This window comes from Leptonychotes weddellii, chromosome 7 (genome assembly GCF_054177405.1).
Source record: "Leptonychotes weddellii isolate Sample4059 chromosome 7, ASM5417740v2, whole genome shotgun sequence".
Lineage (NCBI taxonomy): Eukaryota > Metazoa > Chordata > Mammalia > Carnivora > Phocidae > Leptonychotes > Leptonychotes weddellii.
The window spans coordinates 110,853,567-110,872,961 of NC_138375.1; the positions used below are offsets into that span (position 1 = coordinate 110,853,567).

At 45.6% G+C, this 19,395-nt stretch overlaps 1 protein-coding gene across 4 annotated transcripts in view; it reads left to right on the plus strand.

Moving 5' to 3' along the window:
• Positions 1-19,115, plus strand: part of PSD2 (pleckstrin and Sec7 domain containing 2) — a 54,010-nt gene extending 34,895 nt beyond the window's left edge. For all 4 annotated transcript variants that reach the window (XM_081826982.1, XM_081826983.1, XM_081826980.1 and 1 more), the window contains 8 exons: positions 7,004-7,093; positions 8,740-8,783; positions 9,850-10,040; positions 10,216-10,286; positions 10,704-10,861; positions 11,810-11,954; positions 13,235-13,378; positions 17,313-19,115. In XM_081826982.1, coding sequence (XP_081683108.1) covers positions 7,004-7,093; positions 8,740-8,783; positions 9,850-10,040; positions 10,216-10,286; positions 10,704-10,861; positions 11,810-11,954; positions 13,235-13,378; positions 17,313-17,522 — 1,053 coding nt within the window. In that variant the 3' untranslated portion in view covers positions 17,523-19,115. The remainder of the gene's footprint in view (positions 1-7,003; positions 7,094-8,739; positions 8,784-9,849; positions 10,041-10,215; positions 10,287-10,703; positions 10,862-11,809; positions 11,955-13,234; positions 13,379-17,312) is intronic.
• Positions 19,116-19,395: the final 280 nt, after the last annotated feature.

Sequence of the window (19,395 nt, forward strand, 5' to 3'; positions counted from 1 at the left end):
TTAAGTGTATCACGTTGCTGTGCAACTAATCTCCAGAACTTTTTCATCTTCCTTGAAACTCTCTACCTAGTAAACGACTACTCCTCAACACCCCGCTCTACCTTGCCCCTGGCATCTACCGTTCCACTTGATGCTTCTGTGAATTTGACTACTCGAGGTTCCTCAGACAAGAGGAGTCAAAGAGAATTTATATTTTTGTGACTGATTTATGCCACTTAGCATAATGTCCTCGTGGTTCATCCATGTTGTAGCCTGTGACAGAATTTCTTTCCTTTTTAAGGCTGAATAATATTCCATTGTCTGCATGTATCACATTTTGTTTGTCCTTTCATCTGCTTATGGACACTTGGATTGCTTCTACCTTTTGGGTTCTGTGAATAATACTGTTATGGACATATGGATGTGCACATATTTCTTTGAACCCTGCTTTAAATTCTGTTTGGGCAGGGGGCGCCTGGGTGGCTCAGTCCTTAAGTGTCTGCCTTCGGCTCAGGTCATGATCCCAGGGTCCTGGGATTGAGTCCCGCATCAGATTCCTTGTTCTGTGGGGAGTCTGATTCTCCCTCTCCCACACCCCCTGCTTGTGTTCCCTCTCTCGCTGTGTCTCTCTCTGTCAAATAAATAAATAAAATCTAAAAAAAAAAAAATTCTGTTTGGGTATATGCCCAGGAGTGCTATTGCTGGATCATATGCTAATATTATTTTTCACTTTCTGAAAAACAGCCATACTGTTTTCCATAGTGACTGAACCTTCTTATGCTCCTACCAGCAGTACACACATTTTTCAATTTCTCCACATCCTTGCCAGCACTTGTTTTCTGTGTTTTGATAGTAGCCATCTTAATGAGTGTGGAGTTATATCTCATTGTGATTTTGATTTACACTTCCCAAATGATTAGTGATGTTGAATGTCTTTTCATGTGCTTATTGATCATTTGTATATCTTCTTTGGGGAAATGTCTATTTAAATCCTTTGGAGCACCTGGGTGCCTCAGTTGGTTAAGCCTCTGACTTTTGGTTTTGGCTCAGGTCATGATCTTAGAGTCGTGAGATCAAGCCCTGTGTCAGGCTCTGTGCTCTGTGGGGAGTCTGCTTGAGATTCTCTTCCTCTCCCTCTGCCCTTCCCCCTCCACACGCATGCTCTCTCTCTCAAATAAATAGGTAAAATCTTAAATCCTTTACTCACTTTTATTTTTTATTTTTCAAAGATTTGATTTAAAAATTTTTTTTTATTTAAAAAAATTTTTTTAGAGAGCACACACATGTGGGGGGACAGCTGGGGGTGGAGGTTGGGGGAGGGCAGAGCGGGAGAGAGAGAGAGAAAGAGAATCCTAAGCAGGCTCCACATTCAGCACAGAGCCTGATACATGGCTCAATCTCATAACCCTGAGATCATGACCTGAGCTGAAATCAAGAGTCCTACACTTAACCAACTGAGCCACCCAGGTCCCCCTTAAAGATTTTAAGTAATCTCCACACCCTTCGTGGGGCTTGAACTCACAACCCCGAGATCCAGAGTCGCAGATTCCACCAGCTGAGCTAGCCAGGTTCCCCAAAGGATTTGCTCATTTTTAATTGCATTGTTTGTGTTTTTGTTGTTGAGTTTATATATTCTGGATACGATACCCTTATCAGATATATGGTTAACAGAAATTTTACCCATTCTGTGGGTTGTCTTTTTATTCTCTTGATACATCTTTTGATGCACAGAAGTTTTTAATTTTGATGAAGTCCAATTTATCTGTTTTTTTTTTTTTCTTTGTGCTTGTGCTTTTGGTGTCATTTAAGAAACCATTGCCAAATCCAAGGTTATGAAGATTTACTCCTATGTTTTCTTCTAAGAGTTTTATAGTGTTGGCTCTTATGTTTAGATCTTTGACTCATTTTGAGTTAATTTTTATATATGGAGTAAGGTAAGGGTCCAGTTTCATTCTTTTGCTGTGGATATCCAGTTGTCCCAGCACCATTTGTTAGAGAGACTATTCTTTCCTCATTAGATGGTCTTGGCCATATTAATTGACCATAATATTACAATATGTAAATGTATCAAAGTAACACACTGTATACCTTAAACGGATGCAGTGCTTTATGTCAAATTTATTCAATAAAAAACAGTCGATTGTCCATAGATGTATGGCTTAATTTAGAGATCTATATGTCAGTGCCACACTGTCTTGATTATGTAGGTCTTTAGTAAGTTTTGATATCAGGAAGTGTGAGTCTTCTAACTTTGTTCTTTTCCAAGATTGTTTTGGGTATTGGGAACCCTTACAATTACATATGAATTTGAGTATAAGGTTTTACAGTTCTATAAAAAAGGCCTTTGGGATTTTGATAGGGATTGTATTGAATCAATAGATCAGTTTGAGGAGTACGGTAATAGTATTACCATTGCAGCTATATTAAGTCTTCCAATCCATGAACACCACAGGTCTTTCTGTTTATTTAGGTCTTTAATTTCTTTTTTTTTTTTAAGATTCTATTTATTTATTTGATAGAGAGAGACACAGCAAGAGAGGGAACACAAGCAGGGGGAGTGGGAGAGGGAGAAGCAGGCTTCCCGCTGAGCAGGGAGCCCGACGCGGGGCTCGATCCCAGGACCCTGGGATCATGACCTGAGCCGAAGGCAGACGCTTAACGACTGAGCCACCCAGGCGCCCCTAGGTCTTTAATTTCTTTTAGCAGTCTTTTATAGTTATCAGTATACAAGTCTTTTATATCCTCGGTTAAATTTATTTCTAAGTTTTTAATTCTTTTTGATGTTATTGTAAATGAAATTGTTTTCTTAATTTCAGTTTATGATCATTCTTTACTAACATTGATTTTTATGTGCTGATCTTGTATTCTGCAACTTTGCTGAATGTGTTCATTTTTTGGTGTATCCTTTAGGATTTTCTATATACAAGATCATGTCATCTATGAATAGAGATAGTTTTACTTCTTCCTTTGTAATTTGGATGCCTTTTACTTCTTTTGTTTGCATAATTGCTCTGACTAGAACTCCTAGTACATGTTGAAGAGAATTGGGGAAACGGCACTCTTGCCTTTTCCTAATCTCAGGGGGAAAACTTTCAGTCTTTCACCATTGAGTATGATGTTAGCTATGAGTTTTCATAAATGCCTTTTATCATATTGAGGAAGTTCTGTTCCTAGTTTGTTCGTTTTTTTTTTTTAATCATGAAAGGAGTGTTGAATTTTGTGAAATGTTTTTTTCTGCATCAATTGAGATGAACATGTGGTTTCCCCCTCCCTTCATTCTTAATATTTATGTAGTGTATTACCTTGTTAGATTTCTGTATGTTGAGCCACACTTGCATTACTGGGATACATTCCATTTGATCATGGTATATAATCCTTTCAAAATGCTGCTGGATTCTGTTTGCTAGTATTTTGTTGAGGGTTTTTGCATTTATATTCCCAAAGGATATTGTTACATAGTTTTCTTTCCTTGTGATGTCTTTTTCTGGTTTTGTTATCAAGGTAATGTTGGCATTATAGAATGAGTTAGGAAGTTTTCCTTCTTCGTCAGTTTTTTGGAAGAGCTTGAGGAGTATTGGTGTTAATTTTTCTTTAAATGTTTGGTGAAGTTTACTACTGAAGCCATCTGGTTTTGGGCTTTTCTTTTGTGAGGTTTCTGATTATTGGTTCAATCTTTTTACTTCTTTTTTTTAAAGGTCTTATTCATTTATTTGGGAGTGAGAGAGAGTGAGAGAGAAGAGAGAGCATGAGCAGGGTGAGAGGCAGAGAGAGAAGCAGACTCCCTGCTGAGCAGGGAGCCTGATGAGGGGCTTGATCCTCGGACTCTGGAATAATGACCTGAGCCGAAGGCAGATGCGTAACTGACTCAGCCACCCAGGTGTCCCTCAGTCTTTTTACTTTTTATAGATCTATTCAGATTTCCTATTTCTGCTTGAGCATTTTTAATAGTATGTTTCCAGAATTTGTCCATTTTATCTAATTGTTGTTAATGAATTGTTTAGTATTTTTGTTCTTTTGTTACTGAGAGAGCAGTGTTAAAATTTCCAACCAAGATTGTGAATGTGTCTTTCTCTTTTTGGTTCTGACAATTTTTGTCTTTTATTTTTTGAGGCTATGTTATTAGGTGCATATACATTTAGGATGCTTATATCATCTGGTAGATTGGCCCTTTTATCACTATGAAATGTCTCTTTTTATCTCTAGTAAGGTTTCTTGTCTTCAAGTCTATTTTCTCAGATATAGTGTGGTTATGCTAGAGTTCTTTTGTTAGTGTTTGCATGTGTCTATTGCCATCCTTTGTTTTTAAGTTTTCTGTCCCCTTATATTTAAGAGATATGTCTTTTATGATACACTTTTTAAAAAAATTAAGTTTGATAATCTTTACCTCTTAATCTGACCACTTAATGAATTACTAATATAATTAAATTTAAACATACCAGGATACAATTTGTTTTCTCTGACTTATCAGTTCTATGTTCCTTTTTTTTCTCCTTTCTTGCCTACTTTTGGATTATTTAAGCATTTTTTAGAATTCCCTTTTATTCCGTTAGCCTGTTAATTGTTCATTCTTTGAAAATTCTTTTTGTTGTTTGCAGTGTGCCTCCTAAATTATTAATGTACTTTTTCCAGTTCCTAGGCAATGACATCGTCTTAAAACACCTTAACTCTATTTCTCCATTTATTGCCCTCTCAGCTTATATATTACTGTTGTCATCTTAAACTATTAGATCTTTCTCTATACTTTATTTCCCAGAAAACTTTCTTTCTTTTCCTTCCTTTCTTTCTTTCTTTCTTTCTTTCTTTCTTTCTTTCTTTCTTTCTTTCTGTCTTTCTCTTTCTTTCTTTCTTCTTCTTTTCTCGTTCTTCTTAGTCTTAGTCTTAGTCTTATTCTTCTGTAGACTCTGTGCTCAGCGTGGAGCCCAACACAACCTTGAGACCTTGAACTCACAACCCTGAGATCAAGACCCGAGCTGAGATCCAGAGTCAGACACTCAATCAATTGAGCTACCCAGGTGCCCTTCCCCAGAAAACTTTCTTATCATTGTTTTATATAATCAATATTCATTTAGATTTGGCCACCGTTTTTGTTGCTCTTCATTCCTTTCTGCTTCTTCATGCTTCCATCTGGGATAATTTTCCTTCTGCCAGAAAAAGTCCCTTTAGTATTTCCTTTCTTAATTTCAACACTTGTGTTGAAGTGTGAGTGGGGTGTTTCCCCAGAGGTGTTTCCTTGGTGGGCCTTGAATTCTAATTTTTGTTCTCCAGTCCTACTGACTGCTCAGTTGCTCAGCCTTTTGGTCACTGCTTGTGAACTGGCAAATGCTTCAGGTAGGAAACCTGCTCCTTATGGGGCTCACATCTCCATGCTTCCCTTCTTGCAGGATCTTTACCCTTGAAGTTCTCACTGCTCTTACATTTCTCTAGTGTCTTCACACAGATGTTTTAATATTTTGACCAGCACTTGTTTCTGTTAGGAAGATTCATTTGCAACAAAATAGCCTGTCATTTCTGGGATTGAAAATCTTGCCTGGTTATTTTTTGATTTTGAACTCCTGACTGGTGGCTGGGGAATATTCAGTGTGTGAAACCCAGACATTATTGCCTCATATCCCTCTATTACGAATGCACACATAAGTGGCTACATATGAAAATACATATATGTACATGTAGAATATACACATAAACATATGAAACATACTATATCAAGGTATGTGTAGGATTTTGTCTCCTTAACCTTTTGGAAAGGTGTAGAAAATTCTTGTTTGTCAGCTACTTATAAAGCCTTATATCCTTGTTTCCTGGATTATTTTCTGTGGTATATTAATGTTCCACATGATGTTAATAGATTCTCTCTCTTAAAATGCTGACAAGGTCAATGAATTTGGGAGCCTGTACATGGAATCCTTCCTTTGGAGACTCTCAACACACAAAGCATATTAAAGACTCTGAAACATGTAAATAAACTTATTTGATTCTGAAGTCTTTTTGTGGGGAAATACCTATTCCCATCTGTAGGTAAGTCTTGGAAAACACTGTCTTATAGCCAGCCTAAATCCACAAAATCCTACAGCAATAAGTATCTGGTGTTCAAGGGTCTTCGTCTTCACAAAGGTGAAGTGCCACCCAGTGTGTCCTCAAACATGGATATTGCAAGAAGAGTCTGAAAGTATGCACATCAGGTGTTGGGTTTGGAGGGCTGGAGCCCCTCTGCTATTCAGTGGTTTAAAAAAGGCAGAACTTGGGGTACAGTCGTTTCCAGCTCTTTGTCTTTTTGTGCCTTCTGGCATGAGACCATCTGCTCGGGTTCCCTTGGTCCCAGCCCAGCTCAGCATGGGGTATCCATGTGTATTGGTGGAAATTGATTTTTGATTCTCTTAAGATCAACCTCTCCCTCACTTCACCTACCTCTTGGAGGTCTTGCCGCCCCTCTGTGCAGGTGAGAGGGTGAGACAGTTGTGACGGAATACACAGAGCTTCTGCTCAGCAGCCAAGAGGCCTGGGTTCAAGTCCTGGTGCTGTGTGACCTTGGGAGAGTTAACCATGGAGTAGCGGGTGAGAGCGTGGGCTTTGGTATCAGACACACTCAGCCCTTCCACTTCCTTGCTGTGTGATCATGGGCACGTCACTTCACCTTCCTACACCTCAGTTTCCTTACCTGTCAAATGGGGATAATAGTAATACCCACCTCACTTTCTCCTTGTTATGAGAAGGAAATATAATAATGCATGTCAAGTACAATACCTGAAACATACTAGGCACCTGGTAAATGTCATCTGTTATGTTATTTAATCCAACCTGACTCTATCTGGGCTTGAGGAAAACTCTAACTCCTCATTGAGGATCATGTAGAATCTTGAAAGTAAAAAAGAGTTTTGTAAATTCTTGGACACAAAGGGAACTCTAGGCAGTATTTTTCATTACTACCCTTGATGCTGCTTCATCCCTTCTGGCTGGGCAGGGCAGGGTATGGGGATCATACCAGCCTCCATCCCTACACTCAGGCAGAACCATTTCTCCATTACAGAACATTGGCAAAAAGATGTCCTGCCAGCAATTCATTGCCAACTTGGACCAGCTGAATGATGGCCAAGACTTTGCCAAAGACCTGCTGAAGGTAAAACCTGTTAAGGGTTCCCATGCCCCCAACTGTACCTGGAGTGGGTGGGGAGGAGAGAGGTCTCTGCTCCACTAAATCCTGACAGTGTAGATTTTAAAAAAAATCTCTACACCAGGTTGCACCTGGGTGTCTGACTCTTGATTTCGGCTCAGGTCATGATCTCAGGGTTGTGAGATCGAGCCACGCTTTGGGCTCCACGCTCAGCAGGGAGTCTGCTTAAGATTCTCTCTCTCCCTCTCCTTCTGCCCTTCCCCTCCTCAAATAAATACATAAATCTTTTTTAAAAAGCAAGCTCTGCACTGAACATGGGGCTTGAACTCATGACCCCAAGATCAAGAGTCACATGCTCTACTGACTGAGCCAGCCGGGCTCCTCTGACAGTCTACATTTTTAACACTGGGGTCACGGTTACCATGACTTTGGGGTAGAGTTAGTGACCATCCAGTTCAACATTTGACTGTTGCATGTTCCCTGAGTTAGGCAGAGGGGTAGGCTTTACGAGATTTGTTTTTAGCACTGCATTCTCTTCATTGCTGTCATGATAAGCCTCAAAGCTACCAACAGTTGTCATAGCTGCCGCAGCCATCCCTGACTACCTCTGTTTCCACCACCATCACCACAACTGTCATTGTCATCACCGCAGGGAGAAACCCACCCATTTCTCCAACATCACCAGGAATTAAGGGATACTAGTTTACTCCTGAGGCTGAAACCCAGGGTGGAACTCTGGCCTTTCAAGCCTGGTCAGTTCTCTGCCTTGGAGGAAGAGGAGCAGGTTTTTTGGAGGGTAAATGAGGAGTTCAGTTTTATTTTTTATTTTTATTCTTTAAAGATTTATTTATTTGAGAGAGAGAGAGTGCGAGAGTGAGTAGGGGGAGGGCCAGGGGCAGAGGGAGAGAGAGAATCTTAAGCAGGCTCCATGCCCAGCTCAGAGCCTGATGCAGGGCTCGATCTTACCACCCTGAGATCATGACCTGAGCTGAAATCAAGAGTTGGATACTTAATCGACTGAGCCACCCAGGTGTCCCAATGAGTTCAGTTTTAGATAGTGAGTTTGAAGGATATGGTGATACCAGGTAGGTAGTTAGATAGTGAGTCTGGAGGCCAAAAAATAAAACATTGTCTCCATCACTCTTATCATAATTATCTTCTTCTTCATCAAGAAGGGCTTGTTAAGAATGTATTTGTAAGTGAGATAAAATAATCCCAGTCCCAACAGCCACCTATCCACTTCTCCCCATCTACCCATTTACCCAACCTCCCATGCCCCCATCCTTTTATCCATTCACCTACCCAGAAACTCATTCGCCTGCCCCTACCCTACCCATTCACCCATCATCCACACATACACCTCCTACATCCTTGCACCCTCACCCACCCACTAATTACCCCACCCATCCACCTACCCACCAACCTATCTACCCAACTCTTCCTCAAATCTATGCACCCATTCATCTAAACAATCATCTACCTACCCATCCCTCATTCATTCATCCATTCAACAAACAGCTATGAATCAAACACCCATTTTGCCCCACTGGCTGAAAAGATGCTTCCTCACTGCATCCACATTACTAGAGGTAGATGGAGATTTCTTTGACTCTTCATCTGAACTCCTCTCTTTCTCTTTTCCCCTGCCCCAGACCCTTTACAACTCCATCAAGAATGAAAAGCTGGAATGGGCCATGTGAGTAGTGCCCATGGGCATAGGTATGGGGAAAGTGAATTACTGGGAAGCAAAAGGGGGAGTGGCTGATGGAGCAGGGAAGGCACTCCTGTCACTCTCCATGGTGCTGATTTCTCCCAACCCACAGCTCTGGTGACCCCTGTCCAGCTGGCCGCACCAGGTGTTGAGTTCCCCTTTGGGTACATTTTCTGTCTTGATAAAAATGTTAAACTCGTATGGAATTGATTAAACTGTGACTTTAGTTTCATGATGTCCACAACTTATTTTCTGTACTGGGGATATTGCCACTATTACCAATGACGATAGCTCTTTCCCTTTTGGGAGGTAGGTAGATAGGAGGCACGAATCCCCCTATAACACCAAGAATATGACCATGTTTAGGTAGTGACTGCTCTTGGCAGTGGAGAGAGGTGACTGCCCCCTAACTTCTTCCCCTGCAAAGGCAGTGAGACTTGGAAATGCCCAACCATCTGGAAAGAGGTGTGGTGACCTTGCTGGGTGGGGAGACTGGGAGGCTCCTGGGGAAAGTGGCTGCCCCACCCTCCTGTGCACCCCTGGGCAGCCTTGGTCTTTGGGTCCTTGTAGAAATCACAGGTAACGATTGTTAAGAACCCCACAAACCTTGGGAAGAGCTGGCATTCTTCTCCCAGGGCTCTACTGGGGATCCTAGACTTTAGGGCCCTCATCTACTGGCCCAGCGTGTGTCTGTAGGGCTTGGGCAGACGCTTCAGTCTGGCCGTGAGTCACTGCTCCCCGGGACTGGGCTTTCAGGGTTGGAGAGAGGAGAAGAAAGACCAGGAATAAAACTAGTAAAGGTCTCCAACTTTGTGGTCAGTGGTGAGGATTAGAGTTTGGAGGCCAAAAATCACAGCTCAGATGACAGGGGTCAGAATTGAAGACTGAGGGCAGGGGTCAAAGATCTGGATCTGTGATCTGGAATTGGAACCTCCTTATCTCTGCTCTTCACCTCTGACTATTTCCCAGAGAGGGGCTGGTGGGGAGAGAACATGTCCATGTGGGGCTAAGGCTTCCATGGAGGTGGTGCTCAGGCCTAGCATTTTCCTAGTGATGAGGACGAGCTGAGGAAATCACTCTCTGAGCTGGTGGATGACAAGTTTGGGACAGGCACCAAGAAAGTGACACGGATCCTGGATGGTGGCAACCCCTTCCTGGATGTCCCGCAGGCTCTCAGCGCCACCACCTACAAGCATGGTGTGCTGACTCGGAAGACTCACGCCGACATGGATGGCAAGAGGAGTGGGTGTCAGGCGGGGGAAGGGGCACGGGGAGGGATGCTAGTTCGGGGGAGAGGGCCTGGCCCCCGTGGTCACTCCTCTGGGGTTGCACATCCAGATAGACATGTAGGGGCATGCAAGGGAGGAGATATCGGGGTGGGTGGTTGTGGCCACACTACCCATACCCCCATCCCTAGCACCCCGTGGGAGGCGTGGCTGGAAGAAATTCTACGCGGTGCTCAAAGGGACCATCTTGTACCTACAGAAGGTGAGAGACTGCCCCAGAGTCCTTACCCAGGAAGGGCCAGTGCAGTCCTCCAACCGGCCCCTGTTTTGTGGTGCCCAGAGAGTCCCTGGCAGGACCTGGGGCTTAGGCAGATGCTGGGTCCCTCCCTCATTAAAGCCTGACTCGGGCTCATAGAGCTTTGGGTTTTCAGGGAGCGGTCTTGCAAATGCCCAGGGGCTCAGAAGATATGCAGTGGAAGCTCTTTCTGGGCCTTGGGACAAACCAGGGTGTGGAGCAGAGTGGCCGGCAGGCTTTGTTGGGTGGGCATGGCACTACGGGGGCAAGAGCTGAAGAATGGAGGGAGTGGAGGGATAGGAGGGACAGCACGAGGAAGTGTGGGTTAGTGAACCTGAGCCTGGTGATGACAGAGGCTTGCCTGCCCCTGCTCCACCTGTCCAGGATGAGTATAGGCCCGACAAAGCTCTGTCTGAGGGCGACTTGAAGAACGCTATTCGTGTGCACCATGCTCTGGCCACCAGGGCCTCTGACTACAGCAAGAAGTCCAACGTGCTCAAGCTGAAGACGGCTGACTGGAGGGTCTTCCTCTTCCAGGCACCGTAAGTAGGAGTGGGAGTCCCCTCCCTCCCACCTTGGGCTCAGGGCCTGCGGCACCGAGCCTGGACCGCACCCTACTCCTCATCTGCCTTAGGCGAGGTGCTGTCAGCTTGCCCTGCACGTCGGCCATAAGAGTGAGTGTATCTGCTTGGCACAGACCAACTGCTGGGGTCCCCTGAAATACAGGTTCTCAAGTGTGGTCCTCTCAGCATCTCCAGGAAATGCGTTAGAAATGCAATTTCTCTGACCCCACCATAGACCTACGGAATCAAACTCTGGGGCTGGGCCAGCAGTTGTATTCTAACAAGCCCTCCAGGCGATTCTGTTGCACACCGAAGTCCCTAAATTGGGGGCAGATGGAGCCTTAATGAATCATCCTTCACTGTAAATCGGGGTGGGGAAATGGATGGGAAAGACTCGTCTCATAGTTTCCCTGGAAGGCCTTCTGTCCACTCCTCTACACCCTATCCTGTGACTTGAGATTGGAGTTTCCATGTGTCAGACAAGCTTAAAAGGAGGGAGGCTGGTAGGTGACCTCTTAGGATGGGAATGTGCATTGTGGGCAAGGTAGTGGGGCACGGACAGGAAGCCTGAGTGGGGATACCACTTGCCTGTTGCCTCTAGGATCCAGAGATCCAGGGATCAGCCTGGCCCACTGGCTTTAGGGCCTGTTACTCCATGGCTATTAACTCTGGACCTGGACAGCTTTTCTTTCATGGTAAAATCCAGGTCTTGCCTAGAAGCTGGGACAAAGGCGAGCTCCCTACACAGACTTGACTGGGTCCATCTAGCCCCCATCCTGCCATCCTCCTTCACTCCTTTGTCCCCCTTTGTGAAGGAAGCGGCTCCCTCCCTGTACCAGGCTAGCGGTGGGTCCTGGGTGCTGGGTAGGGGACAGGGAGTCCTATTGTGAGGAGCTGGTGCCCTCTCCCCTCTCCTCCTGTCCCCAGGAGCAAGGAAGAAATGCTGTCATGGATCCTTAGGATCAACCTGGTGGCCGCCATCTTCTCAGCCCCCTCCTTCCCTGCTGCTGTCAGCTCCATGAAGAAGTTCTGTCGGCCCCTGCTGCCCTCCTGCACCACTCGCCTCTGCCAGGTATGAGCTCCTGGGGCCCCAACGCCACCTCTTCAGGCTGCGTCCAGCCAGGCCCCCTCCATTCAACAGCCTCTACCTCAGCTCCTATATGGTACCTGGCCTTGGGCTAAGAGACAAGGTGAAGAGACAGATCTTCTCCTTCATCCCCATTGCACCTCATCCCCATTTACAGATGGGAAGACTGAGGCCACACGCCACACAGAGGCCTGTGTTCTTCTCTGCCAATGGCATGGTATCCTGTGGATGTCATTTTGGGTCTGTGGGCATGGTGCGTGTCTGAGCATGAATGCGAGAGAATGTACGTGTCACAGGGAGCCAGAGACGGGTGAGATTTGGCTGGCCCTTCATCAAGTGCTCTTTTGCTGCCCTTACCTACCCTTAAGTATTTTATTTGTAATCCTAAAAAAAACTCTTACTCATCAATACTTGAGTTTTTCAGGGTTTTTTTTGGAGAGGACAGGATAAATGGTGGACCACCACTTGGGAGGTGGAGGGCAGGAGGAGCTCCGTACCTCCTGTCTTTGTCAGGGCCCTTTTCATACTGGGCCCTTGGCCTGGGTCTCTCCGCTGAGCTCCTAGGCTGCAGCTTCCGCCCAGAGCCCCTGCGCATGCACAGGCAGTGCGCGTGCACACACACATACGCACCCCCACCCCCCAGGCACACATATACCATACAGGCACACGCGTATGTGCATCCACACCTGCTGTGCACCCACACCCCCACTACACACACGCAGCTCGTTGCCCACACAGCATCAAGCCGTCTGGCTGTACTTCAGTGGGTGGGACGTGTGTGCGCACTTGTCTGTGAGTAACGGTGTCTCTGACTCTCTGGGTATGATCCTGGGTCTGTGACCATCGTATGAGCCTGGGCAGAGTCCGAGAGAATGTGTGCATCGTATGGAGCCGGGGTAGCTGAGGCCAGACCCTTCCTTGGTCCACTGTGTTTGTGTGTGCATGTGAGAGTCCATATGAACCGGTGTGGGGCGTTTCTGGTGGGATTGTGTGTCTGTGTCAGGGAATGTCTGTGTGCACATTCTAGTGTGAGGGTCTCTCATCTCCTGAGGCTGCCATGGATTTATCTCGGAGGACTGATGCCAGTGAAAGCAAGGCAGGAAGGAGGAGGGTGGAGGGGCACTCCCTCAGGTCCCCCACATACTTGATGACCCTGGCCAGGCTTCAGTTTCCCTTTGTTGAAGCAGACCCAGCATGACAGGTTTAGACCCACGCCTTTGACATCTTGAAAGTGGAACCTCATAGTCTGGGACTTGTCTATGCAGGAGGAGCAGCTGCGTTCTCATGAGAATAAGTTGAGGCAGGTGACTGCGGAGCTGGCTGAGCACAGGTGTCACCCCATCGAGAAGGGCGTCAAGTCCAAGGAGGCTGAGGAGAACCGGCTGAAGGAGCACTATCTCACTTTCGAGGTGGGTTCTCCTTGGGGCTGATTGCGAAGGACAGGGCTGGGGCAGAAGGAGGAAGCCAGCTCTTCTCCCTCCTGTCACCAACATCATTCTGCAGCCAGGGGCTCCTGGTTTAGGGGTTCTCCACTTTGGGGGCTCCCCTGAGGCAGTCGTGAGCCACGCATGGCCTCCTGTGGGCCAGTCTCCGCACAGTCCGGCTGCCAATTGTTAATCAAACAGTTGTGCCCTCACCTGTGTCTCTCAGAGAGCACCAGGTGGGCCTCACCCTTCTCCAAGCCACTCCTCACCTCCACTCCCCCCATGACCCATCCTCTTGGGGAGCTGTTACAGCTGAACCATAAACAGCTCAAGCCCACCTGCGTGACCTATCCCGCGTTTGTCTCCTTTTCCTCTTCCACAGATGTTTATCGAGCACAGCAACTAAGTTCTCCCTTCTCTCCATCTTGTCTCTCCCTGCCCCCCTACCCTGATTCTGCCTCCTGATGCTCTGTGAATGGGGCTGACGGAGCATCGCCTTCATTGGGTGAAGGAAAGGGGGTCAGCTTGGAGGAGGGAGGCAGGAACCACTTGTCCCCTTTGGACTGGTCTTTGTATTGACCTGCAGGCGGGGGTGGACAATATGAAGGCTGAGATTGAGCCTTTGGGGCAGGAAAGGCAGGAAGTCACCCATCTCAGTCTCTGGATTTCTACGTTGCTTTTCTATTGAGGTGTGAGGAAGAGAGGAGAGTTCCCAAGAGATATCCTGACCTTTTGAAAAACAAAACTGTACTGCTTTCAAAGTCTTCTCAGACCCACTCTTTCTGCAGTGTAAGAAAAAAAGGGTTGGCAAAAGCTACAGTGGACTGATCACTTGCCAATTGTTAAGCATGATCACTTTCACTCCCTTGTACTGATGGATTTAATCCTCATGTCAACTCTGTTGAAATGGGTTCTGTTATCCCCATTTTACAGATGGGAAAATTGAGGCTTAGAGAGGGCAGATCACTTGCCTGAGGTGACAGTTAAGAAGTGTAGGAGCTAGGATCCTAACCCAGGCGATTGATTCTAACTCCAGCACTCAGGTCTTTCTCACTTCCCCCTGGCTTAACTGGGGGAAGGGGGTGTATAGGGGAGGTGAAGCCTAGCAATGAAGGGTCTTTCTGCTCATGTGGCAGAGTTGCATGAGAACAGTGTCTCCTCACCTTTAGTCTTCGCTTCTTCTAGGACCTCAGCCTCTCCTGACTGTGGTGAGGTGTGGAAGCTCAGAGTCAGGCTCTCAGACATGGCCGGCCAAATTTCCCTCCTAAATGTTTACCAATTTATAACACATTTTTTTTAAAGGGTGGGGAAGGGGCAGAGGGAGAGAGAGAATCTTTTTTTTTTTAATTTAAATTCAATTAGCCAACATATAGTACATTATTAGTTTCAGATGTAGAGTTCAGAAATTCATCAGTTGCGTATAATACCCAGTGCTCATCACGTCACGTGCCCTCCTAATGCCAGTCGCCCAGTTACCCCATCCCCCCACCCACCTCCCCGGGAGAGAGAGAATCTTAAGCAGGCTTCACACTTAGCATGGAGCCTGACACAGGGCTTGATCTCACAACCCTGAGATCATGACCTGAGCCGAAATCAAGAGTCTGATGGTTCACGACTGAGCCACCCAGGTGCCCCTCCAATTTATAATACTTTAAATAGCTTATGAATGTACTTGTCTGTTCATGCCCTCACCAACACTGGACACTCCTGAATGTCTTAATCATCATCAATCTGATAGGTTTAATAAGGGGTATCTCATTGCTATTTTAATTTGGATTAAACATTCTTTAATTGTGTGGGGCACCTGGCTGGCTCAGTTGGTTGAGTGTCTGCCTTGGGCTCAGGTCATGATCCCAGGGCCCCAGGATCAAGCCCTGTGTCAGGTTCCCTGCTAAGCAGGGAGCCTGCTTCTCCCTCTCATCCCTGCTTGTGCTCTCTATCTCTGTCTCTCTCTCTCAAATAAATAAAGAAAATCTTAAAAAAAATTTTTTTTAAATTGTGGTAAATACACATAGCATAAAATTTAACATCTTAACCATTTTAAGTGTATAGTTCAGTAGTATTAAGTCTACTCACACTATTGTGCAACCAATTTCCAGAACTTTTTCATCTTCCCAAACTGAAACTCTACAGCCATTAAACAGCAACTCCTCCCCACCTCCCCCTGCCCCACCCCTGGCAACCACCATTTTATTTTCTATCCCTGTGAATTTGACTCCTCTAGTTACTGCATATTAGTGGAATAATACAGAATTTGTGTTTTCCTGACTGGCTTATGCTCAAGTTTATCCATGATGTGGCATGTATTAGAATTTCCTTCCTTTTTAAGGCTGAATACTATTCCATTGTATGTAGATATCACATTTCTTTATCTTTTCATCTGCTACTGGATATTTGGGTTGCTTTCATCTTTGGCTTTTGTAAGTAGTGCTGTTATGAACATGGGTATGCAAATATTTCTGAGACCCTGCCTTAAATTCTTTTGGGTATATACTCAGAAGTGGTATTGCTGGAGCACAAGGCAATATTATTTTTAACTTGCTGAAGACCAGCCATACTGTTTCCTTTTTTTTTTTTTAAAGATTTTATTTATTTATTCATGAGAGACAGAGAGAGAGAGAGAGAGAGGCAGAGAGAGAAGCAGGCTCCCAAGGAGCAGGGAGCCCGATGCGGCACTCGATCCCAGGACACTGGGATCATGACCTGAGCCGAAGGCAGACGCTTAACCATCTGAGCCACCCAGGTGCCCACTGTTTCCTTTCTTTGTGCGTGTAAAGATTTATTTATTTATTAGAGAGAGTGTGGCAGAGAGAGAGGGAGAGGGAGAGAATCTCAAGCAGACTTTCTGCTGAGCACAGAGCCCTATGTGGGGCTCCATCTCATGACCCTGAGATCATGACCTGAGCCAAAACCAAGAGTCGAATGCTCAACCAACTGAACCACCAGGTGCCCCCAGACTGTTTTCTACGGCGGTGTGCCATGGTTCTCACCAGCAGTGCATGAGGGTTCTAGTCTCCCTACATCGTCGCCAACACTTACTCTCTGATTTTTCTTTGATAGTAGATGTTCCAAAAGGTGTGAGATGGTAGCTCATTATGGTTTTGTTGTGCATTTCCCTGATGATGACTGATGTTGAATATCGTTTTGTGAGCTTATTGACTGTTGGTATGTCTTCTTTGGAGAAACGTCTATTTAAGACGTTTGCCCTTTTTAAATTGGGTTGTTTATATTTTTGTTGTTGAATTGTAGGAGTTTTTTATATATTCTAGATATTAGATCCTTACCAGATATAGGATTTGCAAATATTTTTTTCCATTCTGTGAATTGCCTTTTCACTCTATTGATTGTCGTTTGATACACATGAGTTTTTTTTTTTTTAAAGATTTTATTTAAGGGCACATTTATTTCATTTAAAGATTATTTTTTATTTATTTATGAGAGAGAGAGAGAGAGAAAGAGAGCACAAGCAGGAGGAGGAGCAGAGGGAGAGGGAGAAGCAGACTCCCCACTGAAGCAGGGAGCCCAAAGGGGGTAGGTCAGTCCCAGGACCCTGGGATCATGACCTGAGCTGAAGGCAGACCCTTAACTGACTGAGCCACCCAGGTGCCCCTGATACACACGAGTTTTAAATTTTGTAATCCCATTTGTCAGTTTTTATTTTGGTTGTACTTTTGCTGTCCTACTCAAGAAATCATTGCCACTTAATTTGAATTTTTAAAATTATGAGTAAAATTATGAGTATGTCCCTTGCCTGTTTTTTAATTGGATTGTTTATCTCCTTTTTATTGATTTGTGAGAGCTCTCTGAGTATTAAGGAAATTAGTCTTTTGTCACATAAGGTCCAAATACTTTTTTTTTTTTTCCATTTTGTTGTTTGTCCTTTGACTTTGTTTTTGGCCTTTCTCTGCCTTTTTTCTAGAAAAGCCGATATGAGACCTATATCCACCTCCTGGCTGTGAAAATCAAAGTGGGCTCAGATGACCTGGAGCGGATTGAGGCCCGGCTGGCCACTCTGGAAGGGGAGGATCCTTCTCTCCGCAAGACACACTCAAGCCCCGCCCTCAGTCAGGGCCACGGAACTGTGACCGGCAGCAAAGCTACGAAGGATACCACTGGGCCTGATACTTAGCTGGCATGGATGGGCAGGCCCCAGAGGCAGGCAAATGTCCCCAGAGGGGTCAGTGAGCACAATTCCAGCCAAGGGCCACTTGCGCCAGCTCCAGGCAGTTGACAGGCAGCTAGAGGGGTGCGGAGAGCCCCGTGGGCCAAGGAGATGGAGACGCTATTCGTGGTGTTGATCTTCTTGCATCCTGGGGTTTATCTGGGCCTCAGACCTTCTCCCCAGCCCTCACATTCCTCTCCACCACGGAGCCTCATTTTGTAGGCCAGTTGTGTGCATGCTCTAGACACAATCTCACTGGAGGAGGAGGAGGAAGGGCAGCTGGCTTCCCAGGCCCTCCTCCCCTTCTCACAAGTTCCTTCCCACATCCCCCTTGTTCCCAAGGGTGGGTCTGGACTCCAGCTGTCAGCTTGGATCCCCACCTCTCCTCCTCCTCCTTCCTCAGACTTGACCAGCCGCAGGTCTGCGGACCACCAGCACCATCCTCTCCTCCCTCCACCCAGTAGCTTCTGGAACCATGCCCTGTTCTCCTGCCTCCCTTTGCAATAATCCCGGACCCGGGCCTGCTCCCTCGATGTCAAGCTGTCTACTCACGTGTGCGGCCACCTCACCTTCCATTTATGGAGGCCACTACTGCTTTCTTTTATATGGACAAAAATGTATATATACAAGAATTGTATATATAAATAAGGGGCCCCTTGAAAGATGATTTTGGAATTGATATCAAGATGAAATAAGATGAAGGAAAAGCCTATTTGGGAACTCCACCTGTTAGCAAGGAGGGCTGCTCTCTGGCCCCTTGGTGGCCCAGACACTCTGGGAGAGAAGGTGGAGATAGTGCTGACCTCCTCTTACCCCCTTTTCCCCTCTTCCGGCTGACCTGTGACTTACACTGCTCTTACAGTTGATGTTTGGAATAAATAGACAGTGTGTGTGTATGCCATCCCACCTGTCCCACAGGCATTCTGGGGTGTGAGTGGGATGGGACCATGGCCCTGTTTATATTTTGGTCTTTATGTTGGTGCTGCTAGGTCTCTGAGCTCCAGAGGTGGCCTCTTGTACAGACCTACTGCTCCGGGAATAAAAGACACTCTGCCTTGCAAACAGCCGCTTGTCAACAAGCCCAAAGATGTTTGGTGGAGGAAGGTTATGGAAGCCATTAATTCCTGATCTTGGGAAAAGGTGGAGTAAGAAGTTGCTGATTGGTTTTTAAGCTGATATTTCTTTCACTCTTCTAGTGACTCGGAAATGCTAGCTAAGGACATGTCTGGGAAGGATAGAAAAATTTGCCACGTGATGATCACAGGCTAGTATCTTGTAAACCCTGAATTCCTCAGACGGACCAGCGGTGGAGGTGATGGGCCTTCAATGAGCTATGATGAGCAGATCCTTTATATTTTTAAAATAGATTAGTTTGGGCAGCAATTTGACCTCAGTGGTAATATATTTAGTTAGTGGCAAGGTTGGCTTATCTTATTAAGTACCTAACAGTTCAAGCACGCTCACATTTGATGCAAGGGACATATGAGTCTGTGGAAATATGTAGTGATTTAAATCCAGATGATTTAATTTGGATCAGCTGAAGTGTATTTTACACCCAAACCATCTGGCCTCTTCGTTTTGCTGAGCGGAAGTAAATGTTCATTTAAATGAAGTTGGAAGAGCAATGTAACATAAAAGAGCTCTCTGTACTTTCTCCATGTTGGCTCTAAGGTCTTGGATTTTTGGGGTCAGCTTCCCACCCTCCACCTCATGAGGGTGGGTGAATGAAAGCAGAGGAGCAAGCTTCTGTCTGCTGCAGACAGGCTTCCCTGAGCACTAGTGATGTCTCCCATCAGTAAAAAAATCTTTAGTTCACTTTCTTAATTGTATAATTATTTAT